General features: G+C 41.3%; 1 protein-coding gene across 1 annotated transcript in view; it reads right to left on the bottom strand.

The window, feature by feature from the left end:
• Nucleotides 1-1114: 1114 nt before the first annotated feature.
• Nucleotides 1115-24868, bottom strand: part of LOC137421907 (tyrosine-protein kinase SYK) — a 95152-nt gene continuing 71398 nt past the window's right edge. The window contains exons 9-14 of the mRNA XM_068108462.2: nt 23609-23810; nt 22642-22851; nt 17555-17747; nt 9929-10069; nt 6410-6522; nt 1115-3243 (exon numbers count right to left, since the gene is read on the bottom strand). Coding sequence (XP_067964563.1) covers nt 3168-3243; nt 6410-6522; nt 9929-10069; nt 17555-17747; nt 22642-22851; nt 23609-23810 — 935 coding nt within the window. The 3' untranslated portion in view covers nt 1115-3167. The remainder of the gene's footprint in view (nt 3244-6409; nt 6523-9928; nt 10070-17554; nt 17748-22641; nt 22852-23608; nt 23811-24868) is intronic.

Raw genomic sequence — 24868 nt, 5'->3', positions numbered from 1 at the left:
TTTAAATCAAAGTTGGTACAAGTATTATAATGATGTAATAATGTGGGCGGAGGCATATCGGTCGACGTCCTGACATCGAAGAGTGTCGTTGTATTTTTTTTTTTAACTTCTGTTCCTACCCACCCAGATCGCTAATTTTGTGCTGAGATTAGCGACTACATTCTTTGTAATGACAGTGAATTTATAAATAGCTGTGGGTGTATAAAACTTGTTAAACAACTTGGCAAATCACATGAAACCATGATATAGAAACCAAACGACCATGAAATATGTCTTGTAACTTATGTACACCTGACAAATTTTAAACAACAATTATATATTATGGCAAGATATTAAAAATGGCAATAGGGCAATTGATGACGGAGTGATACAGGTACGACATGGAAGACTATCCCAATATCCCATATGATTGAGAGATTTTACTGAAGGAGTATCTATAAATATTTGGAGTGTGGAAATATACATACTTCAATAACACCCAAATTTCATTAAAAATTTCAAAGCAAAACTTTCACTAAAACCACCCTCATAGCACAAGCTTCAGCAAATTCTTAATGCACTTAATGAAACTCTTCTGCAAACATGAACACTCCAAATATAAACTTTTACTATTATTAAGTCAACAACGTACCTTAATGTGTTTGGTCCTGTGTTATTATTGAAGTGTATAAAATGAAAGAAAAATAAATTTGTGTTACAATTCAAAACTTCAATTCATAGTAATAAGTGAACGATATTTACCTTTACCACTGAAGGTGGATGGAGGTTCTGTTTTCACCCCTGTCTGTCTGTTTGTTTGTTTGTGAACAGGAAATCTCAAGAAGTTTTGGACGGATTTGGACGAAATTTGGTGGAGACGTTGGTTATGTGACGAGGAAGAATTGATTTGATTTTGGGGAAATTCCAAATCCTGATGTGGATCCGATTTTTTTTAAAAGTGATTCTTCACCATTGAGTGATAGAGCTAAAACCGATATATAGCACGATATCTCAAAAAGTTATGGACAGATCTGGATGAAACTTGTTGGACAGGTTGTGTGTCTGACAATGACGAATCGATTCGATTTTGCTGAAGATCCAAGTACGGTTCCGGATACGATAATTTTTTGAATTTTAAATGGTTCTTCACCATGATGGTGCCAAAGCGATATATAACATGATATTTCAAAAAGTTATGGATAACTTATGACAAAACTTGGTGGATGAGTTGGTTAATTTGATTACTTTTGATTTTGATTTTTTGATTAAGGTCCGAATTTTGATGAAGGTCCGAATCCAGATCCGGCCTATCAGTGGGATAGAAAACGTAAACTGTTCAGCTTGGTGGAGGTACGTGCTCTACGAGGTGCCGTTGTCGTTACTCCCGCCAGGGTGTAATGCATTCGATCGTGTCCGTCCGTCCGTGTGTGTGCGTGTGTGTGTGTTCGTGTGTTTGTGAACAAGATATCTGGAAAAGTTCTGAACGGATTTGGATGAAAGTTGGTGGGATGATTGCCCTTGGGATAAGGAAGAATTGATTAGTTTTTGTTGAAGCTCAGGATATTATTCCGGATCCAGGAAATTTTTTGGGGAAATTTTTCTGGAATTTTTTTTCTGTTTACCTTTAAAAACCATTTTCTCTGCAATAATTGGAGCGATTGAGAGCAAATTTTCACCATAGGACGGACTTGGTCGGTAGAATATTGTAATGGTAATTATGACGTCACAGGTCACGTGGTTCGGCCGCCATATTGTTTTGAGTGAAAAACACTAAAATCTAATTTTCTCCAAAACCCCTGAACAGATCAAGGCCAAACTTTGCAGGCAGAATTGCATACCCATGACGAACCAAAAAGTCAGTGAGCATGACGTCATGCATCACATGGTTTCAGAGTTATGACGTTTTTAAGCACAAACATTTAAAACCTAGCTCCTCCCTCATTTGTGATCCAATCGCAGGGAAACTTCACAGATCCGTTCAGCATTTCAGTCTACTGAAATGTCCTTTTGGAATTTGCGATAGGTCACGTGGTTTGGCAGGCATCGTTAATTAAACGCAAATAATAAAAACATTTATATCTCTTGAACCACTTCATTGATCGCCGTGAAACCTCACACTGTAGTAGAAGTCATGAAGAGTAACAAGTGTGCAAAATTTGAAGATCATTGGATGTACGGTCTGGAAGCTAGAAGTTGTAATTGCGTGGAGAAGAAGAGTCTTCGACAGTGGACGATTAATTAATTTATCACGTGTACAGACTTGCAGGCATCGTTTGACACAATGTCCCGGGTTAATTTGAACCTCAAATAAAATTATAATTCCAGATTTGTCAATGGCTGAGGTGTATTAACAAACGAATAAAGCAGATTTGGCAAAATTCCAACTTTAAAAAAAAAGATCGCATATTCACCCAGGGTTGTGAGAGCCTGAAGAAGAAGAAACCTCGCATGGGCTTCCCAGACCAAATAAATAATTCTGGTTCTGGCTCTGCGATTTTCAGGTTTATTACTCCCGCCAGGGAGTAACGCATTCGATCGTGTCCGTCCGTGTGTGTGTGCGTGTTCGTATGTTCGTGTGTTTGTGAACAAGATATCTGGAAAAGTTCTGAACGGATTTGGATGAAAGTTGGTGGGATGATTGACCTTGGGATAAGGAAGAATTGATTAGTTTTTTGTGAAGCTCAGGATATTATTCCGGATCCAGGAATTTTTTTGGGGAATTTTTTTGGGAAAGATTTTTATCTGTTTTACTGCATTAAAGGTTTTATTCTTATTCTTAAATGAAGTTTTTCTCCTCTAATTCCGAGATATATCAAAATAAATTATCTGACAGTTAGGGCCTAATTTCTTTTTCATTTATTTTTTTTGGGAGAGGGGATGTTAAACAAAACGTATTATTCCAACTAAACCCACGGCGGGAGTATGCGCTCTACTGAGTGGCGTTCTAGTTGATTTTGTTATTTTCCTCTTGTTTGCTTGCTTTGTGACAATGCAAGAATCTTATATGCATCACCATAAAACAACTGATGTTTGTCCAGAGATGTACCATGGTCGACCTGGGCATTCGGCTGATCAACCAATCGACCAATACATCAAATGGTTTGTCAAATCCTTTGGGTAAAGACAAGACGAAACTATGTTGTCAAGGCAATTGTTCATGAAGTTGAGGTGCAAATTAATGTTGCTGTTTAGGTCTGCATCGCCATGGTGAGATAATGAGATAGATGTCTCTCGATTTCCTTGAAGGTCGGCCTCTTGTTCATGCTGCAAAAACACGCCATGTTGTAACATTTGGATGAAAAGCACTTTGCCGTGCACATTAACATTGACAACAAGAAACTTGACAAGTTGACAACAAATTGACAAATTGTCAAATTTGTCAAAATTGTCAAATTGACAAATTGTCAAACAAATTGACAACAAGAAACAACAACAAGTCATCATACATCGTTTGGTGCTCCTGAATATCATACCAATTATCTTTGAGATAACATATCCTCATGAAGATGAGTGTTTCATCACTTACTAAGTTTTTTTGGCTACATGATTAGGCCATAAAATGCATCTCCAAATCCTGAAATAATAGGCCCAGGAAAGAAAATAATGGCAAAAACAAACTTCGAAGTAAAAAAATAAATAAATGCCTATTTGCTCCATTGTCTAAAACTTGAAATGTAAACTGTCATCCTTTTGCTTTGCAAACTAGGCCCATCATCAATGATGTTTGTTTTGTTTGTTTTGCCCGAGTAGACCAATGTATGATTGACATACAACAGCTTGTGTTGGAGTTGCATCCCGTCCAACTAGGTTGATTCTTAGACATAGATACGCTTCCTGTTCATCTTTGAAGGAGTTTTAAACTCATAAAACAAGCCTCCATAACCTCCTGGTCCTGTCTCATTGCCCTTCCCCTCCCCTAGAAATGACTGCCCTAAGACCCATGCACTTCAAAATTGGTGCTCAGGCCTCCAATCATTGCTGCTCCTTTTATATTGAAAAGAGGAAAAGTTATTGTTAAAATAGCGTGCGTTTCAATGGAGTACAGGCCCACTGTGAAAACGTCTGTAAGTTGTGCCTTAACTTCATAAAAAGTTCAACTTAGTTGGTGAAAATATACTGCACTGTTCCTGCGAAACATTGTCACTTAGTAAATATACTTTTCGTCCAAAAATATTTTGTCTTTTACAAAATATCTCGTTTGGCTTTTGATCTCATTGGTGTCTCATTGACCCTTAACCACCCTCATGATACTTTGCAGGCAACAATACACCACCCAATGACGCTCACAAATCCGCAGCCCCTAATCGCCCATCATGTTCGTATTGTGATGTTTTTGTGTCCTTATTTACCGTTATGCCACCCAAATTCTACTGTCGGTCTTCATCTTTCTGACCTCAGAATTCTCAAAACAAACTCGTTTTGTAATGAGTGCAATATTACAGTGATGAACCCCTTTAACTCAGTACCCTTTCAACCACGCTACGTGTCCCCTGATTCCTTACGCCACCCCCACCTTATATACTGTACGCCATCTGTGACTCGACTATGCCCCACCCCTTCCAACTTCCCCATGCCCAGTCGCCCCTCTCCCACCTCCACTTCCGCTACACCACGACCCTTCACATTTCCTCATGCCTTGTTGCCTCTCTCCTTACCTCAAACCTCCCACCCTACCCTCTTCCTTCATGCCCCGCTCCCTCCTTGTCACCTCTAGGCCTTGCCCCCTCCACAAGTAACCCCTACTCTGCCCCCACCCCTCACACCACTCCCATTCCATTTTCATCCACTCTGTCAATATTGCCTCCTGCCCTGCAACATGTGTGTGTATTTGCAATATGTTAAGGTCTGCACCCCAATCTAACAAATCTCTTAATCCTGATCATTGCTGCTAAAGTTAATATTATCTGCTTATATTCGTCCCGGCTTATATATATTAGCAGAAACCTCCCCTCCCACAAGATGTCCCTGATTCTTCTGTGTATGTCCCCTACTGTTGTCTCCTCTGGTGTGACAGGCCTGACCATCTTCCAGGGGTGGAGTTTCAGTTTACATCAATAACTCCATTTCTTCCTTTCTGTGTGCTGATCTCATCCCTACAAACCTCCTGCAAAACCTTTGAGCACTCCACCTCTGCAGCTACCCTCTTGTTTGTTTGTGTGCTTTACTGATCTCTGAATAATGATGATTCCATTTACATTTTTCTCTCTCTGCTGATAGACTTATAATCACCTCCTTGATAATTTTTTGTTTTTTTTCCAAGATGGTGCCCGTACCACGTGACGTATGACGTCATAATTATCATTTAAAAATTATACAGGAGGTGCACCTACGATGAAAATTTCCTGTCAATCGGACCAACGGTTGCAGAGAAAATCACATTTATTCTGCGAGGACAGACAGACAAACAAACAGATGAAAAAAAAATCACTCATAGAGCGACACTTGGTAAAAGAGAACAAAGCAGAATGGCACTCAGTGGAGCATCCTTTTGACCTTACAAATAATTGGTGGTTGAATTCAGTTAGCTGACATGAAAATCCAATTCAAATTTCAAGTAAATCGGATGAAAATTGAGGCATTTAGAAATTTGAAAAAAGTCGTTGACCTTTGGCCTATTTTGACCTTTTGGCCTATGCTGATCTCAAAAATAGTGGTTGGTTGAATTCAGTTAACTGATATGTAAATCCCATTCAAATTTCAAGTGAATCGAATGAAAATTGAGGATTTTAGAAATTTGAAATTGTTGTTGACCATTGACCTATGCTGATCCCAAAAATAGTTGGTGGTTGAATTTAGTTTGCTGATATGTAAATCCCATTCAAATTTCAAGTGAATCGGATGAAAATTGAGGATTTTAGAAATTTGAAATTGTTGTTGACCTTTGGCCTATGTTGACCCTTTGGGCTAAGCTGATCTCAAAAATAGTTGGTGGTTGAATTGAGTTAGCTAATATGTAAATACAATTCAAATTTCAAGTGAATCGGATGAAAATTAAGGATTTTAGAAATTTGAAATTGTTGTTGACCTTTGGCATATGTTGACCTTTTGACCTATGCTGATCTCAAAAATAGTTGGTGGTTCAATTCAGTTTGCTGATATGTAAATCCCATTCAAATTTCAAGTGAGTCGGATGAAAATTGAGGATTTTAGAAATTTGAAATTGTTGTTGACCTTTGGCCTTTGTTGACCTTTTGGGATATGCTGATCTCAAAAATAATTGGTGGTTGAACTCAGTTAGCTGACATGAAAATCCTATTCAATTTTTAAGTCAATCAAATGAAAATTGAGGCTTTTCAAGTCAAGTTTTTAATACAATTACTGTATTTTTAACCTTGAAAACAATCAGACTAATATGAAAATTAAACAAACAGGGCTTATGAAAGGTATGTGGAGATTAAAATTCTGGTAAGATATATTAAATTAGACTCACTCAATTTCCCAACACCTCAGCATCAGCTGGTAGATAGTTTCAGGACAGCCAGTTGGCTTTTCCAAGCGCTGTCCTGATTGTAGAAACTTTACCACTTCTGGGGCACGCATACCCTGCAGAGAGTACCACACGTGAGATAACAAGTACAAAAAGTTTTAATTAAAACAAAAGCCGCGTCGATGTTTCACAATGCCTAGATGCAGCTGTGCCTATAACGTCGATGTTATAGGCACAGGACATTCCTATTGATTCGATTACTTGATGTTATTTTGTGCAAAGTGAAAATATATCTCGGCAATTTCCCGTGTGTGGCGACGAATTTTTAATATATCTCGGCATTTTCCCGTCTGTTATTTCAGGCGGTGTATGACTGACCATGCCACGATTTAAAAAATATATATCTCGGCAATTTCCCGTGTGTGGCGACGAATTTTTAATATATCTCGGCATTTTCCCGTCTGTTATTTCAGGCGGTGTATGACTGACCATACCGCGATTGAAAAAATATATATCTCGGCAATTTCCCGTGTGTGGCGACACGTGAACGAAGCTATGCTCCTCTCTCCACATTATTGTGACGACGTATAAATTAAATATTTCATCGTGACGATTGTCATCAAATGGACGAATTTTTAATATATCTCGGCATTTTCCCGTCTGTTATTTCAGGCGGTGTATGACTGACAATGCCGTGATTGTAAAAAAATATATCTCGGCAATTTCTCGTGTGTAGCGACACGTGAACGAAGCTATGCTCCTCTCTCCACATTATTGTGACGACGTATAAATTAAATATTTCATCGTGACGATTGTCATCAAATGGACGAATTTTTAATATATCTCGGCATTTTCCCGTCTGTTATTTCGGGCGGTGTATGACTGACCATGCCGCGATTGTAAAAACAAATATCTCAATGGACTTGAAGTTACAGGCCTTTGAGAATTCATTTCGTTCTATAAAGGGCAACTTTCATCGGATTTTCTTCCCGTTTTTTTTCAACCGAGTCTAAAACTATGTTAGCGACTGTGAAAAATGAAATGATATATCGAATTTGATTTGAAAGAAAACTGTGTGAGAGAGGAAGACACCACGGGCCTACAAAACAGGCCTCAAAGCTATGCGAGTTAATAAAATGGTAGATATTTGTTTATATGAAGCCTCTCCCACAATGGGTGGAGCTATGGTTCCCAGAATGGGTGGAGCTTTGAGGTTTTGTCTTCTCTGCAAGAAGAACAAGAAGACCAAGAACAACAACAGAGGGCACTCTATGACCAGCGTCTGGCGACGCGGCTAAAAAGTACTTTGCAGGAAGAAAGCACTTCACACATCAACTGTACATGCAGTGCCTCATTTAAAAACGAAATAAAAAAGAGCATTATCCGTTCAGATCATTGGCAATTTTTTCTCTTCACGTTGTTCGATATTACAATTAAATGAGTGATCTTTTCAGTATGCAATCTCAGAACAATAATCCTCATGATTTGTTTTGGGTACCCTGCTGCCTCTAGTGGGGTAATGGAAAATCTCAAAAGGGATCTAGACATCTGAGATCACAAAGCGATCACCAAGGTAAGCCTCCTCCGGCCAGGGGAGGTTTACCCTTGGCGATCGGCCGAGACTTACCCTTGGTAAAACACCCCGTATGGGAGAGGTTTAAAGTACATGCAGAACTGAAGACAAGGAGAAATATATATTGTTAATCACAAAAATAAAGGCCAACCAATGGAAATGTATGTTATATTTCCCTGGAGGCAGTACTGTCTAATTGTCTGTGAGACGCACGTAACATGACCTGTGTGCCTCGGACAATCATGGACACAATTTGCTACCTCCATCGGAATTATCTGGAGATTCAATGAAATTGCATTTGCTGCTTAAATACAGGGTGAGTCAAAAGTAGCGCCCGATTTCTGTTTATATATATATATATATATATATGTATATATATATATATATATATATATATATATATATATATATATATATATATATATATATATATATATATATATATATATATATATATCTGTCATTTGATTGTTTGTTTGCCATTTGTATTACAGTGTACAAGAAGGTAGAAATAAATGAATGACATGTTTATCTAACCATTTATACAGGGGAAAATTATTACGGAAGTGTACCAAGCTGTTTTACTTGCAATTTTCAAAGTGCCCTCCCTCGTGTTCGATGCACAATTGCAGCCGAGCAGGCACAGAGCGGCACACACGCTTGCAGAGTTCGATATCAATTTCCTCAAACTTTGCAGTGATTTGAGCCTTCAATTCCTGAATGGTACGAGGCTTTTCACGATAAACAAGGTCTTTCATGAGCCCCCAAAGAAAGAAATCTGGAGGTGTAAAGTCTGGGCAGCGTGCCGGCCACTCGATCGGACCGCGGCGGCCGATCCACTTTCCGGGAAAGTTTTCATCAAGCCACTGACGAACATGATGTCCATAATGAGGTGGAGCTCCATTTTTCTGGAAATAACAGTCCTGATCTTGTACCCTGGGCCAAAAGAAGGTTTGCAGCATTTCCAGGTAAATTTCTGCAGTGACAGATCCCTCAAAGAAAAAGGGTCCAATTATTCCTAATGGAGATATGGCTGCCCAAACTTTCACGCCAGATAAATTTACCTCCTTCTCAACTGTCACTCTTGGGTTCTCCGCAGCCCAGTAGACACAATTGTGTCTGTTAATTGTGCCGTTAAGCTTAAAACATGCCTCATCTGACCACCAGATGTTGTCTAGCATTGTGTCCTCTTCGTCAAGTTTAGCGAAGAACTCTTCGCAAAATTGAAGACGGCAGTCGTCATCTCCATCATGAAGGGCATGCAGTAAGCGTGGAATGTAGGGTTTCCAGTTTTTCTGGTGAAGGATACGGATAACACTTGATTGGCTCACTTCCAACTCTGCAGATAAATGGCGAGTTGACTTTTGCAGACTTTGTTCCAGTCTCCTGATGGCTTCTTCAGCCTTAGCTACATTCGTTGCCGTTTTCGGATGACCGGATTTCTTTGCAGTGGCTACCGACAATGTTGCTTCAAATTTCTCGACAATCAATCGTATGTTTCTTCCCTGGGGTGGGTTAATATCGAATTCCTGTGCCAAACGGCGTGCCGCCATCGTTGGTTGTTCATTACATTTGTAGTAATGTTTCACGACCGCAATGCGTTTGAAAGGTAATTCATGGTTCAATTTGGTGCAAATTCAGTAACTTTCCAAACTCTCAGCAATAACTTGCAAAACAAAAGCAAAAATAAATAAATTAAGAAAACTAATAATCTGCAAGACAATTATGAACAACATTACATCCCAGAAAGAATCTGACAGTCGAAAAAACAGAAATCGAGCGCGGGCGATACTTTTGATTCACCCTGTATGTTATTGCTTTCATACAAGTATGTAAACAAATGTCTGATCAGATAGTTAAAATGTTAGTTTTTCACTTGACTTTTGCACAGAGCAATTCTGGGTGGGTGGGATACTCCACGTATGAGAATGATTAGAATGCAGACTCACTTTATATGGTTTGTCTCCGTAGCTTAACGTCTCCCAAACAGTGATGCCAAAACTCCAAACGTCTCCTTTGCTGGAAAACTTTTGTTGCAGCACTGACTCAAGTGCATACCACTTCAAGGGTAGCTTCTGTTGTGTCTTGTCCTGTTAAATATGCGGAAGATTGGATTTTCGGAGGATTTTAGAGCTCTCTTTTGGAAATTTGGTTGCAGTACAGGTTGTTAAAATTCTTCCAGAGATACATTTTTGCAAACAAACCTAAAATAAAAACATTTTTTCACTTGACCCATTTTTACTACAAAAGTTTTTCGTTTTAGACAGTTTTCGACTCATTAAGAGGCTTGTACTGATGGAACAGTGCTGAAATTGACAACCAAATGTAACAATATGTACTTCATTGAACACAATGTGTGATTTAATTGAGATGCTATGATGACCACAATGACAACCAGAAAGCATCTAAAAATGCAAAGGCCGTCCACGTTCGTTTGTGCCCCGCAGTCTTCTTCTTCTTCCGTATGCTCAAAGTACCGAAAACAGTTTAAAAAAAATACAAAATGAAAATTGTTGATTTTATGCAGCCTTGATCTTTGAGTTTTAGATTAAAAAATAAATCAGCTTTTAGCTTTTGATGAGTGAACCAATTCAGTGACCAAATATGCAAATTCTTTAAATTTTAGGTCAATCAGGTGTAAATTGGTGATTTTAGGCAACCTTGACCTTTGACCTTTTGATCGAAAAAAAATTTGGCTTGTAGCTTTTGATTGGTGAACCAATTCAGTGACCCAATATGCAAATTCTTTAAATTTTAGGTCAAACAGGTGTAAAGTGGTGATTTTAGGCAACCTTGACCTTTAACCTTTTGATCTAAAAAAAATGACCTTGTCGCTTTTGATTGGTGAACCAATTCAGTGACCCAATATGCAAATTCTTTAAATTTTAGGTCAATCAGGTGTAAATTAGCCTGGTGTTGGCTTAGCGGTTAGGGTGCCGGCTTGGGATCTTGGATCCTGGGTTCGAATCCCGATTGATCGCTGAATTAGCGCCACGGGGGTTGACTCAGCCTGTCATCCTTCCGAGGTCGGCAAATTGAGTACCAGTTCACTGGTAAATCCGTGTTTGTCGCAAGAGGCGACTAACAGGGTTGGCGGCAGGAAGGACATCCGGCCATAAAACATTGCTTCAAAAAAAGGGACCAAGGTGCCAGAAAAATACCAACACCTGCTCTGCGGGGCAAAATGGCCTCTAAAGGTGGTTCAATCAGGTGTAAATTGATGATTTTAGGCAACCTTGACCTTTGACCTTTTGATCTAAAAAAACAAAACAATCAGCTTGTAGCTTTTGATTGGTGAACCAAATCAGTGACCCAATATGCAAAATCTTTAAATTTTAGGTCAATCAGGTATAAATTGGTGTTTTAGGCAACCTTGACCTTTGACCTTTTGATCTAAAAAAACAAAACAATCAGATTGTCGCTTTTGATTGGTGAACCAATTCAGTGACCCAATATGCAAATTCTTTAAATTTTAGGTCAATCAGGTGTAAAGTGGTGATTTTAGGCAACCTTGACCTTTGACCTTTTGATCTAAAAAAACAAAACAATAGGCTTGTAGCTTTTGATTGGTGAACGAAATCAGTGACCCAATATGCAAAATCGTTAAATTTTAGGTCAATCAGGTGTAAAGTGGTGATTTTAGGCAACCTTGACCTTTGACCTTTTGATCTAAAAAAAACAACAATAGGCTTGTAGCTTTTGATTGTTGAACGAAATCAGTGACCCAATATGCAAAATCGTTAAATTTTAGGTCAATCAGGTATAAATTGGTGTTTTAGGCAACCTTGACCTTTGACCTTTTGATCTAAAAAAAAACCAATCAGATTGTCGCTTTGATTGGTGAACCAATTCAGTGACCCAATATGCAAATTCTTTAAATTTTAGGTCAATCAGGTGTAAATTGATGATTTTAGGCAACCTTGACCTTTGACCTTTTGATCTAAAAAACGAAACAATCAGCTTGTAGCTTTTGATTGGTGAACCAAATCAGTGACCCAAAATGCAAAATCATTAAATTTTAGGTCAATCAGGTATAAATTGGTGTTTTTAGGCAACCTTGGTCTTTTCGAAGCTGCTCCATGCGCTCACGCTCTCGAAGCTAAGTGATCTATCACAATCGTGTTTTTGTCGAGACTGTATCTATCTTTCGGTGTGTGTACCTATAGCGTATCTTTTGGAAAATTTTCGGTGCTAATTTTTCGTACATGTATACACAATTGGTGAGGGCCTTTCACTCACTCACCGCAGGCAGGTAGGTGGTCTTTCTGTCTTCTACCGACTCCTCTCCGGCCTTGCTCCCCCAGCTCTCTCTGTGCTCTGTCCCCCAAATATTCCTACAGGTCGCACAAGATCTGCCAGCAACCCTCTGATGGTTAAACTGCCGAAATCTCGGCTCTCTGCTCACCTTCACTCTTTCATTCCTCTTTTCTCCCGCCTGTGGAACAAACTCCCACACTCCCTTCAATCCCTCTCCTCCCTCCAGGTCTTTAAAACAGCTGTTCACCACCATCTCTTATCTTCCCCCATCCAAAACCTTGATCTTTTCTACCCCCACTAATTCACCCCAGATCCACCTTGTTTGAAATTCCAACTTATTTCCTGGAAATCCTGGCAGTGTCCATATGTTTATACCTCTCCCACCCCCCCCCCCCCCTTCACATGCCTCCCCCCCTTCACATGCCTCCCCCCCAAAGCCCTCTCCCTCCCACAGATCTCTCGATGTCTCCATGTCTCTCGGTCCCTGCTCTCAAATGTTGTGTTTGTGTCCTTCCCCCTCTCTCCCCATCTTGTCTACCGCTCCCGATGTTATTTGTTTTATGTGTCTGTTTGTCTTTCTGTGTGATTAATGTTCGCTCTTTCACGAGCCTCGATCTTGTATACAAAAAAATAAAAAAAATAAAAAAAATCGTCGGTTAATGGTATCGAGTATTCTGCGGCCTAGTACTCGTAGGCTTAGACTACCGTACCGTCTCCGACCTTGTGGTTTTTTTCTCTCAGCGATTCGTCGAATGCGCTGAAATTATTTTCGTTCTCTGTTTCGTACTAGTCGTTCACCCCGTACCTCCTTGTTTAATATCTGTACTCACAAAAAAAAAAAAAAAAAAATTTCCTACCCCAGGTCTTATTCGTTTATTTGTTGTTCTTTTTGTTCGTTCGTTCTTCGTTCGCGATCTCGCGGCTAGAAATGTATAATCTCTCCCCTGAACAACTATTTTCTCTCATATATTATAACACCCTTTTCTTCTTTTCCTACAAAAGGATGCTTTCGTCTTGCTCACCAAATCTATTCATTCCAAAAAATATATATAATACCATCTCTTACAGTTCCTCCTTTCTACATTCCCTAAACTATCCAGAACTCCACCCCTCCTCCAGTGTCCTCAAACGTATTTTTGACTCGAAGGTCTCAAACTCATTTTGCAAAAAATGTTCGTTTCCCATGAATCGTACACTTTTCAAAATCCAATCTCACCCCTCCCCTCCAAATCCTCCCAATCACCCATCCCTTTCAAATCTCCCCCCTTGCCCTTGCCCCTTCTTCCCCCTTGCCAATCTCACCACACCCCACACCTCCACACCCTCCACACCCCACACACTAAACTCCCCCCACACCCCTCCCCTCCGAGACTCTCCCTCGCTCCTCCCCTCCTAGACTCCCCTCTCACCCCTCCTCCTCAAAGCATCCTCCCTGCTTCTTCCCCCTTCCAACTTTCACCTTCATCTCCCCAAACCTTCTGCCTCGCTCTTCCCCCTCCTCAAATAACACCTCACTGTGCCTCACCCAATCTCCATCAAACCTTTTGTCTGCCCCATTCTTCCCTTTCTCCAAGCTATTCTGAAATCTCTGAAATCTCTGACACACCTTCAACAGCTCTCCTTACCTCTTCCTCCTCTTCCACATCTTACCCTACCCCTCCCCCCCCTGTTCTGGACCCGATGCTCTCCCTTCCTCTTCATTAACGGTATGGACCTCAAACATCCGGGGCCTTCGCTCAAACTTGACTGACCTCTCCATACAGGTTGCTTCTGACAAACCAGATGTGATCTGCTTAACAGAAACTTTCCTGCTTCATGATGTCTCTGATGCTTTGGTATCTCTCCCAGGTTACTCCCTCCTCCGGTATGATAGACCTGAGCCTCGTTCTGGAGGTGGGGTTGCTATCTTTATAAAAAACTCTCTTCCTCACTCGCCCTCCACTGCCCTCTCTCCACCTCACCCCCAGGAATACCTTTGGCTACGGCTTCCCCTTCGCTCCCACCTCTTGTTCATATGTGTGTTGTACCGTCCACCAAACAGTGATGACTCCATCTACATCTCGCTGTCTGATAATATGGACCAACTTCTATCTACCCATCCCAACTCTCTCTTCCTCATATGTGGTGATTTCAATTGTCACCATGCCAGTTGGCTGGGTGTGGATACCTCTCTCACCAGCCATGGCTCTTCAGCAAAGGACTTCTGCGACTCACTGGGACTGACACAATCTGTCAATTTCCCGACCTGGATCTCAGTCAACGGAGCATCTTCTCTTCTGGATTTGGTTATGACAAACTTCCCTGAAAATGTCTGCTGCTCTTCTTCTGCTCCAATCGGCTCATCTGATCATGTGCTTGTCAAAGTGGACATCTCTCTGACCATTCTCAGAGAGCCTCCTCAGCGTCGACGAGTCTGGCATTTCACTCAGGCCAACTGGCACGGTCTTCAAGCAGCCATCAATCATCTGGACTGGTCTCCCATCTCTACCGCCTTTGACATCAACTCATCCTGGGAATTCTTTCAAAGTAAATTGCTCTCTCTCATGCACAGATTTATACCATCTCGTCTTCAGTTGTCATACCCTTCCTCCCGTCTATGGTACACGGAATCTTGTGGTGAGGCTGTTGCCCTGAAACAACTTGCTTTCGTCTCCTGGAAAGCAAATCCAACGGAAGGAAATCTCATTTCCTTTCACAAAGCCCGAAGCAAGTGTGTGTCCACCCTCAGGAGAGCCAGGAAACAATATCTCAACATTCTCAAGACCGAACTCTCTTATCTGTCTCCCTCTTCCAAATCCTGGTGGCGTCTGGTCAAATCTGTTTCTGGTGTTTGTTCCCCCTCCATCCCCTCCCTCACCTCAAACGGCTTAACGGCTGACTCCGCATGTGAAAAAGCTGAATGCCTCAACTCTGTGTTTGCCTCTAAATCTTGTGTCCCAAACCCATCCCTCTCTGTACCCACCGTACCCAGTCGTACCCAGCTGCTCCTGGACTCTGTGTCCTTTCCTCCTGACAAGGTGGAAAAGTTTCTGTCAACCCTCGACTCTGATTCTGCAACTGGTCTTGACGGCATCAGCCCACGGGTCCTAAAATCATGTTCTTCTGCTCTTTCACTCCCTCTTTCTGTTCTCTTCACTCTCTCTTTTGCTCAAGGTCATCTGCCATCTGCTTGGAAATCAGCCAACATCACCGCTTTGCACAAAAAAGGTGCAAAAGCAGATCCCAGCAACTACAGACCAATCAGCCTTCCCCCAATTATCAGCAAAGTCATGGAATCCATCATTGCTTCAGATATTAAATCTTTCCTCTTCTCCAATGGCTTGATCTCTGATCATCAATTTGGTTTCAGACCTGGTCACTCTACTCTGGACATGCTGCTTCTGCTTTCTCAACAATGGATGTAGGTCCTCAACACCAAACAGGAAATTAGAGCTGTCTCCCTTGACATTTCACGTGCCTTCGATACGGTCTGGCACCCTGCTCTGCTCACCAAACTCTCCTCCTTTGGTATCCATGGAAATCTCCACGCATGGCTGGAGGACTTCCTCTCTGGTCGTAGTCAACGTGTGGCCCTGAATGGGTTTCTCTGATCTCCTCTTCCTGTTCAGGCTGGAGTTCCCCAAGGTAGTGTTCTGGGCCCTGTGCTTTTTCTGGTCTTCATCAATGATCTCTCTGACTCTCTTGAAAATCCTCTCTATCTCTTTGCTGACGACTCTACTCTCTGTCGCTCCATTCCTCATCCCTCAGATCGGCAGTCTGCAGCCTCCTCACTCTCTGCAGACCTGGACAAAATCACAGACTGGTCAAACAAGTGGAACATGTCTTTCAATCCTGACAAATCTCACACTCTTACAATGTCTCTCCGAAAGGACCGACTGGACAACCCTCCCATCTACTTTCTCAACAATCCTCTCCAAGAAGTTCTGTCGCTCAAGCTTTTGGGTCTCACTATCTGCCATGATCTTTCTTGGGAAAACCACATTTCCAAGCTGGCCTCCAAAGCCAGTCGCCGACTGGGCATCCTCCGTCGTGCGAAGTCCTTCCTTGGCACACCTGAGCTCCTCACCACATACAAGGCTTTCATCCGCAGCTCAATGGAATACTGTTCCCCCCTCTGGGCTGGTGCTCCTGCCTCACACCTTGCTCGGCTTCACGCTGTTGAGGCCAAAGCTTTCAGAATCATTGGAATCTCCTGCGATGTAGTCAACACCGAGGGCCTTTCACTCACTCACCGCAGGCAGGTTGGTGGTCTTTCTGTCTTCTACCGACTCCTCTCCGGCCTTGCTCCCCCAGCTCTCTCTGTGCTCTGTCCCCCCAATATTCCTTCAGGTCGCACAAGATCTGCCTGCAACCCTCTTATGGTTAAACTGCCAAAGTCTAGGCTCTCTGCTCACCTTCACTCTTTCATTCCCCTTTTCTCCCGCCTCTGGAACAAATTCCCCCACTCCCTTCAATCCCACTCCTCCCTCCAGGTCTTTAAAACAGCTGTTCACCACCATCTCTTATCTTCCCCCATCGAAAACCTTGATCTTTTCTACCCCCGGTAATTCACCCCAGAGTCCTTGCAGTGTTCATATGTTTTATTCCTCTCCCACCTCCCCCCAAGTCCTCCCGATGTCCCTTCTCTCAAATGTTGTGTTTGTGTCCTTCCCCCTCTTCCCCCTCTCTTTTGTGTCCTTCCCCCTCTCTCCCCATCTTGTCTGCCGCTCCCCTTGTTTTTTGTGTTTTGTGTGTCGGTTTGTCTTTTTTGTGTGATCAATGTTAGCTCTTTCACGAGCCTCGATCTTGTATACAAAAAAAAAAAAGAAAAAAAAAAAAGCCTTGACCTTTGACCTTTTGATCTAAAAAAAACAATCAGATTGTCGCTTTTGATTGGTGAACCAATTCAGTGACCTGATATGCACTTTCTTAAAATATCAGGTCAATCGGATGAAAATTGACGATTTTTTGTAACATTGACCTTTTGACAAAATTCCTTTGACTTCTCCGTATTATCACAATAAAGCTTTGGTGAAAACTTTATGACAAAGCTCAAATGGTAAAAAAAAGTTAAAGCACGGGGACGGGGACGGGGACGGGGACACACACACACACACACACACACGGACACACACACACACACACACACACACACACACACACACACACACACACACACACACACACACACACACACAGAAGTGATTACAAAACTCTGTCTCCTGCTGTGCAGGGGACGGGTTATTTACAAAGTGTGAGCTACTTACAAAGAACAACGAGATGGATCAAGCTTGATGAAAGATCCAAAGATCATGTGAAACTCTAAAGCAAGGATTTACCCTCAAGTATGTCTGGTCTTCCATCAAGACCTTCGAGAGACCAAAGTCACTGATCTTGGCATAGCGTTCAGACACGAGGAGGACGTTGCGTGCAGCTAAGTCACGATGCACAAAGCGTCGCTCTTCCAGATAGCTCATTCCATCTGACACCTGGTGTACCAGCTCAATAAGGTGGTTTTGTGACATGGTGCCCCTGGAAGATGAAGAGGGTGAGGAACTGAATTATTTTGCCTCTTTTAGCAAAGTATTCCAAATACTATTATCCATTAAATATACCATTATGATATTTTAGGGGATATAGCGATAAGCATCGGTACTTAAATTTCTTCATGCCAAATGTAAGCAATATTTACTCAAATAAACTATTCAATATAATAATGGCCTGCATCACTTATCATGAACTGCATCTGGATGATAAATATCGAATATATAACTAGCCAAGAGTTGTAACTCATTACCTGCGCCACCAAAGGTGGACGGAAGTTGTGTTTTCACCCATGTCTGTCTGTGAACAGGATATCTCAAAACATTGTGGATGGATTCGGACTAAATTTAGTGTACATGTGTTGGGTATGTGACAAGGACGAAAGGATTCGATTTTGGTGAAGATCATGATCTGGATCTGAGAAATTTTAGTGATTTTTTTTTTTCTGTGCACAACATCGAGGCTCGTGTAAGAGCTAAAAATTAACCATTGAGAGATGTACTGCACGGAAAATGATATATAGCACGATATCTCAAAACGTAATGGACGGATTTGGACGAAATTTGGTGGACAGGTCGGGTGTGTGACAAGGAAAAATTGATTCGATTTTGGTGAAGATCCGAACATGGATACGAGAGTTAAAAAAAAAAACTTTCAAAGTGATTCTTCACCATTGAGAGTTGGGCCTAAAACGACATCTATATAATAATAGCGTAAGGACTCGACTTTGTTATCCCTTTTACGCCGCACCCAGTGACCCGATGCCCACGGCACTAATGGATTTACGATCTACGAACCGCGCTCTTTGTTTATCACGTACAGCCATACTCTAAAAATCTGAATTAGCCGACGTTGGGGCCCAAAAGCATCCGATTAACTGCCGATACGACGCCATCTTATTGGCGTCTGCTGGGTGAAGGCGAAGCAAGCCGTCTGCTGATTGGACAGTCGAAGGCGACAGCAAGCCGTCCACTGAGTGGACAATCCTGAGCATGCATTTGTGCCGGTGTCGTCGATCGCGGTGTACGCTAACCTCATCAGGTGGGTTTACCATAATTTCTCCCAACCGCGCTCTTTGTTTATCACATACAGCCATACTCGAAAAATCTGAATTAGTCGACTTTGGGGCCCAAAAGCATCCGATTAACTGCCGATACGACGCCATCGTATTGGCGTCTTCTGGGTGAAGGCGAAGCAAGCCGTCCGCTGAGTGGACAGGCGAAGGTGAAAGCAAGCCGTCCACTGAGTGGACAATCCAGAGCATGCATTTGTGCCGGTGTCGTCGATCGCGGTCGTCAGAGGCTTGACTATTACCCCAAGCATTGTTTATCCAGAAGTTTTAAAATAATTTCAACCTCTGATACTGCGTTCATTGTATTATATTCCTACTGCTCTGCCTTGACATTGACGCTTACCAATGCGCCAGTATGGGGCTAATTCCAGTCGATTTACTAATCCGTTCATTTTTTTAAGGTCTATGGTTCTACTGCTGTTCCTTTCCATTGACACATACCACTGCGCCAGTGTGGCCAGAGTGGTACTTTGCCGATTCCTATAACGAATCCATTCATTTTTCAAAAGTATATCGTAGCGTTGTCATTTAAGTAGATTGCAATAAATACGTTGTTCATATACGCACTCTTCATTCTCATCTTTCTTCCTAACTCTTACCCGGACAAGCAAATCCCCTATGCCATTCATAATGGTACACTCTATCCATACACCACATCCTCCCTTCCGTGAATGTTCCACGGGTTTCGGCTAGTATAGCAATATATTTCAAAAAGGGTATGGACGAGTTATGACAAAACTTGGTAGATGAGTTGTGTAGGCGACAACAAACCGATTCGATTTTGGTTCAAGTCCGAATCAAGATCCGGCCTATCAGTGGGATAGAAACCATAAACTGTTCAGCCTGGTGGAGGTATACGACTATACGCTCTACCGAGTGCCGTTCTAGTTGGGTATATTTTGTCTTCCAGGCTCATGAAGGAGCTTGTACATATTGCTCAGGTTTTGTTTTCATTTATAGAAAACTCTTAGTGGTGGATATGACAACCTGTGAGTGCAAAATGGGGTATTGTGTTGCCCAATGAATATTTATGTTATTTAGGTCAATGTGCAATGTCTGTTAAGTGTAGATTATGTATCACCTCTGATTCTGCCCATCATATCACGACTTCTACAGGAGAACAAACAGTTGTACTCAATCACAGATGAATAGAAGACAAACATTGGAAACTTTAATGGATAGGAGAGAGGAGTTAGGAAAAGAAGGGCATCTGGGGGAAAAACGAGAAGGAAAGAAAAGGCATTAGAGTGGGGAAGAGCAAGCTGGGAGAAAAACACGTGTAGCACAACACACACGCCTCAAACAGACATGTGCACGTACACACACACACACACACACACACACACACACACACACACACACACACACACACACACACACACACACACACACACACACATATATATATAACTTTAGATATACAGTAAATATACTTCCTTTTCCAACAGGTCTGTTCAGCTAGTACACTTGATTCTGAGGTGTGTTTGAATCTTGACCCAGCTACAACTGTCACCTTGGTGTTTCACACGCAGGCCGATAGTTCAAAGTGTGTGCCGTCTATGGACGATATGGACGATAAACTGGGTGTTGAGTCTGTGAGCATTAATTGGTAGATGGTATGGAAGAGTTCCTAATCCTTATATGATAAAGGAAGACTCCACTTGCCTCCACAATGGTAAAATCCCATAATCCTTCGTAAAGAGTAAGCATGCTATTACTGTCAGGGAAAGTAACAATAAAATGAATCTTCTTCCTTTTCACATCTGGCATCCTGTAGCAAATACAAAGTCCAAAATACTAAAAACCTGTCTCACCTCAGTTGTAGATTACCTTTTCTAGATTTTCATGCTGTGCTCTCGAGTGCTAAATCCACCACCATCTTAAAAACGTACTTTTGCATATCCTTTATCCATTTCCTGTTATGTCATAAAATATATTTCTCATCCCTTCATATAAATTTACCTTCTATCACATAAACAGTGAAGTCTTTCGTAATCTTTCTTCATAACTTACTATCAACCCTGGCACAGTTATTGTTGATATTGTCACGTCTGAGTGCCCGTTAACACAGTATGCCACAGTTTCGGGACCTTTCATCTCGGGACATGGCCAAACGGTCTCTCACTGCACTGCGTTCAGTTATTTTTTACTTACGGTTACCGTACCACAAGGATCAAATGAGCCAAAATTAGTAATGGCCTATGCATGGAAAGCAGATGGCTCGAACACGTTTTCTTACATTTTAAAGGGTTTATTTATAAAGAGACATTTCATGAATTATACAAACCAAGCAAAGCAAAAGCCACAAAGAGGGAAATGGGGACACGAAAAACCTATATACAATAGTGAGAAATAAAGAGCGAAAACGAACCCACTCTCGATGCCACAGAACACACTTTTACAATAAGATCTTTTACAGGTGGGACTTCCCTTTGTGTATGATGCGCAGGGTGGATGCAGGACTCAATGCAACCTGCTTTGGAAACCAGGCGCGAAACGATAAGAGCTAGTGACGAAGTCAGTCTAAACATGCAGAAAGCCAAACAGAGCATGATGAACTAGTCACGAGGAGTGCCAGCGATGATCAGCCGCTCAACCAGCCCCCGTGGCCCTCTTTGACCTTTCCAGACGAAGCCTCCTGGTCTGTCCTCCATCTTCTTCCTCCACCACATGCCTCTTTTCACTCTGTGCACCTCAAGTTTTCCTGTCTCTCTATATCTGAGGCCTTCCTCCAAGTGAGGTGGCTCCTTCTCTCCAAAAGCAGGGTGATCCCAGCTTAGGTCAATTCCAAAATTCTTTAAAGAAAACCACAAGAATGTCCGGCATCACAAGATCCTCCGTGAAATAACTTCTCATCCTTCCACATGAGGACTCCTCTTCTAGGGCGTACCAAATAAAAAGAATTCTACAATCTTTTATTTTCAGCCCTACAGCCCTTTATGCTGCCGTGGCTGGCACACACTGGCCAGAAAGATTGTGACGGCCCAGTAGCACATATCTGACATGTATACCTCTGTGACGGGAAGTCCTCTCCTAGTCCTGTCAACCAACAAGAGGTGTTTACACATACTATATTACTCTGACTATTCTATCTATAAATTGCATACGCTGCCTCCTCAGCGTCACGTGAAACAAATGACTTACTCTGACAGGCCTCTGTTACATGGTAATAGAGCCTAATCGAAACACATGGATCATGCTACACTTACCACAGTCCAGCTGTGGACCCTCTCCCCCATTCCACCTAACACTATATTTGGACCCGCTCTAGATATCTACCTCCTTTCTGTTGCATGGTGACAAGAAGTGAATGCAACATTCTCTATCCACGCTAATCAGACGACCACACAACACCAAAATTACTCCCTCAAACTCAGAAAAGTAATGCCCCACCTGATGTAGTTAGTCCTAAATTAATGTATATTTGATTTTTCATTGTTTTCTGATACTAAACTCCAAAAGTAAAGGCAAAGAAAACTAATATGGCTGCCAGGCAGACAAAGCTTTGATCAGATATTTTGACCACTGAATTTTCTTCATCCGGAACTGTGCAGGAATCATGTGTCAGGTATTAGGTAGCCTCCCAAACGGCATGGGGTACCACATGACCGCATTGAACAGATGGTGAGGCCTAATGATGTTTTGACACTGAACGCTTTGTTATTGTAGTTTGTCTAAAATTATTCCTATATCTCATTTCAAAGTTACATGTTGCAGAACCTTCCGGCAAAAGAAAATCATCTCCAGCATAAATTATAGTCTCCTAAAGCAACGTTTCCTGTTTGCTTTAGGTATTGCAAGACAGCTTACTTGTGCTCCCTTAGGTACGTGTGAAGTGGTCCAAGGCTGGCGACCTCCATTACAAGCATGAGGGCCTCAGCATCACAGATTCCCACGATTCGCACAATGAACGGGTGGTCCAGCTGGGCCATGAACTCAGCTTCCTGGAGCAATTCTGCCCGCCGAGCTTCTGGATCTTCAACAGCCTTCAGAACCTTAACCGCCACTGCCATGTCCTTCCTGAAAGTGAAGTCAGTTCGTGTAATGATCATGAAAATCTATGCTCATTTGAAAAAAAAAAAGATTTCACACATCCTGGGCAATCTTAGCAGGGAAAGAATTTTGCTGGAGGGTAGTCACAAATTTATCAGAAGACCCAATGCATAAACCACAGTGAGCACTATAAAGCTCAAGATCTATCAGTGTGCACAGAACCTCCGTTTCCTTACTACAGAAAAAGAACTGCAATGAAGAAATCATGACTGTCTCTGCATGTAGTATCAAAATTAAAGTGTTTCCTACATGGGTGGAATTGTAACACATTCTCAAATTCACATCATTTTGGTGGAGTTTCAAGTGGAATTTTTGGATTTTGGAAAATTGGAAAATTGGAAAATGGAAAGTGGAAAATTGTGGAAAGTGTAAATTGGAAAATTGGAATGTGGAAAATTCAAGTGGAATTTTGGTTGAGTTTCAACAACCAGCCAAGGATGCCAGGACAATCCATCGTGGCTTGGCCGCAGTCCTGGCGTGGAATGCCCTCCCATAGTAAGTGAAGCTGTTGCTGGTATAGTTCCAACATGTCAGTGGAGACAAGGAATAATAATACCTAATTCCACACGTACTATAATTCTGAATCCTGGATTTAACAAGCACATCAATTATAAACAGCAGAATATTAATGGGATAGATCAAGTGGGGATAAATGATGGGACAAAGTGTAATGGAGGGATTCGTGTAGAGAAAAATGGTGCATGTCACGGAGGCAGTACTTCACTTTGTAAACTTGTAGATCCCACGCAGAACTGATCCGAAGTTTCCAGAGCCAAGCTCCCCATTTTGATCCAACCTTAAACGATTTCTATCCAGCTCGAGGCGTCGATCTCGCAATTCCTCAGGGTCTGCATATATACTGTTGTAGACTGGAGTTTCACTTGGTCGTGCATCTTTGTTCACCATGTAAAGGTTGTCCCACAGCACTAAAGGGCCCCAGAAAACGATAGCTTAGAAAGTTCAAAAGTTGAAGTTCAGATGTTTATATATATATATATATATATATATATATATATATATACACTATATATATACTATATTTGCAGCTAAGGATTCATATTGGATCTAGTGGGATAATTTGGATCAGGCAGAGTAGTTATTTCATAGTGTTTGTAGTTAAGTTTGGCATATTGTACACTGCTTCTTTGATTTTTTAAAAACGATTATTATTTATTTATTTTCATTATTAATCATTTATTTATTTTCTTTCTCATTTGGCCAATATCTCAGGCACCTTTTGAGCTAGGAAGCTGATATTTGGACATGACAATGACCAAGTGATTTGTCTGTAAAGGGTATTTTTGATTTATTGATTAATCAATTAATCGATTAATTATTTAATTTTTTATTAATGACTTATTTAATTAAATTTCTAAAAGTTACATCTTCAGATGAAAAACTAGTGGTTTATGCTATTAGCCAATTGATTAAGAAAATATTTTTGGATAATCTTTTATTGATTTAATTATGCAATTAATCAATCAAATATTGCGCACCTCACCCTCCAAATACAGTCTCTATGAGCTGCACGGTGGTATTGCCGGGCGCCAGAGGCCAGAGGCGCCCCGGCAATGCCGCGCTGGAGGATATTTAATTATTTGGCATGGGGGCGGTGTACTTTGAATGTGTCTGTACTTGTCTATTTCCTTTCTCATCTGGGAAATATCTCAGGCACTTTTTGAGCAAGGAGGCTGACATATGGACATGACAATGATCTAGTGATTTGGCTGTAAATGGTATTTTTGATTTATTGATTAATAAATTAATCGATTAATTATTTAAATATTCGATTCATTATTTAATTTTTTTTTTTTTTTTGTTACAGATTTGGATGAAACACTAGTGGTTGAGGTATGCTATTAGCCAATTGATTAAGAAATTATTTTACGATTACTATTTATTTTAATTACACAATTAATTAATCAATTATTGTACACCTCTCTCTCCCAATACCGTCTCTATGTGCTGCATTGTGGTATCGCTG

Source organism: Myxine glutinosa, chromosome 1 (assembly GCF_964187855.1).
Source record: "Myxine glutinosa chromosome 1, kmMyxGlut1.1, whole genome shotgun sequence".
NCBI lineage: Eukaryota > Metazoa > Chordata > Myxini > Myxiniformes > Myxinidae > Myxine > Myxine glutinosa.
Note: the sequence above shows the minus strand (reverse complement) of the source record. Positions and strands in the feature narration are given on the sequence as shown.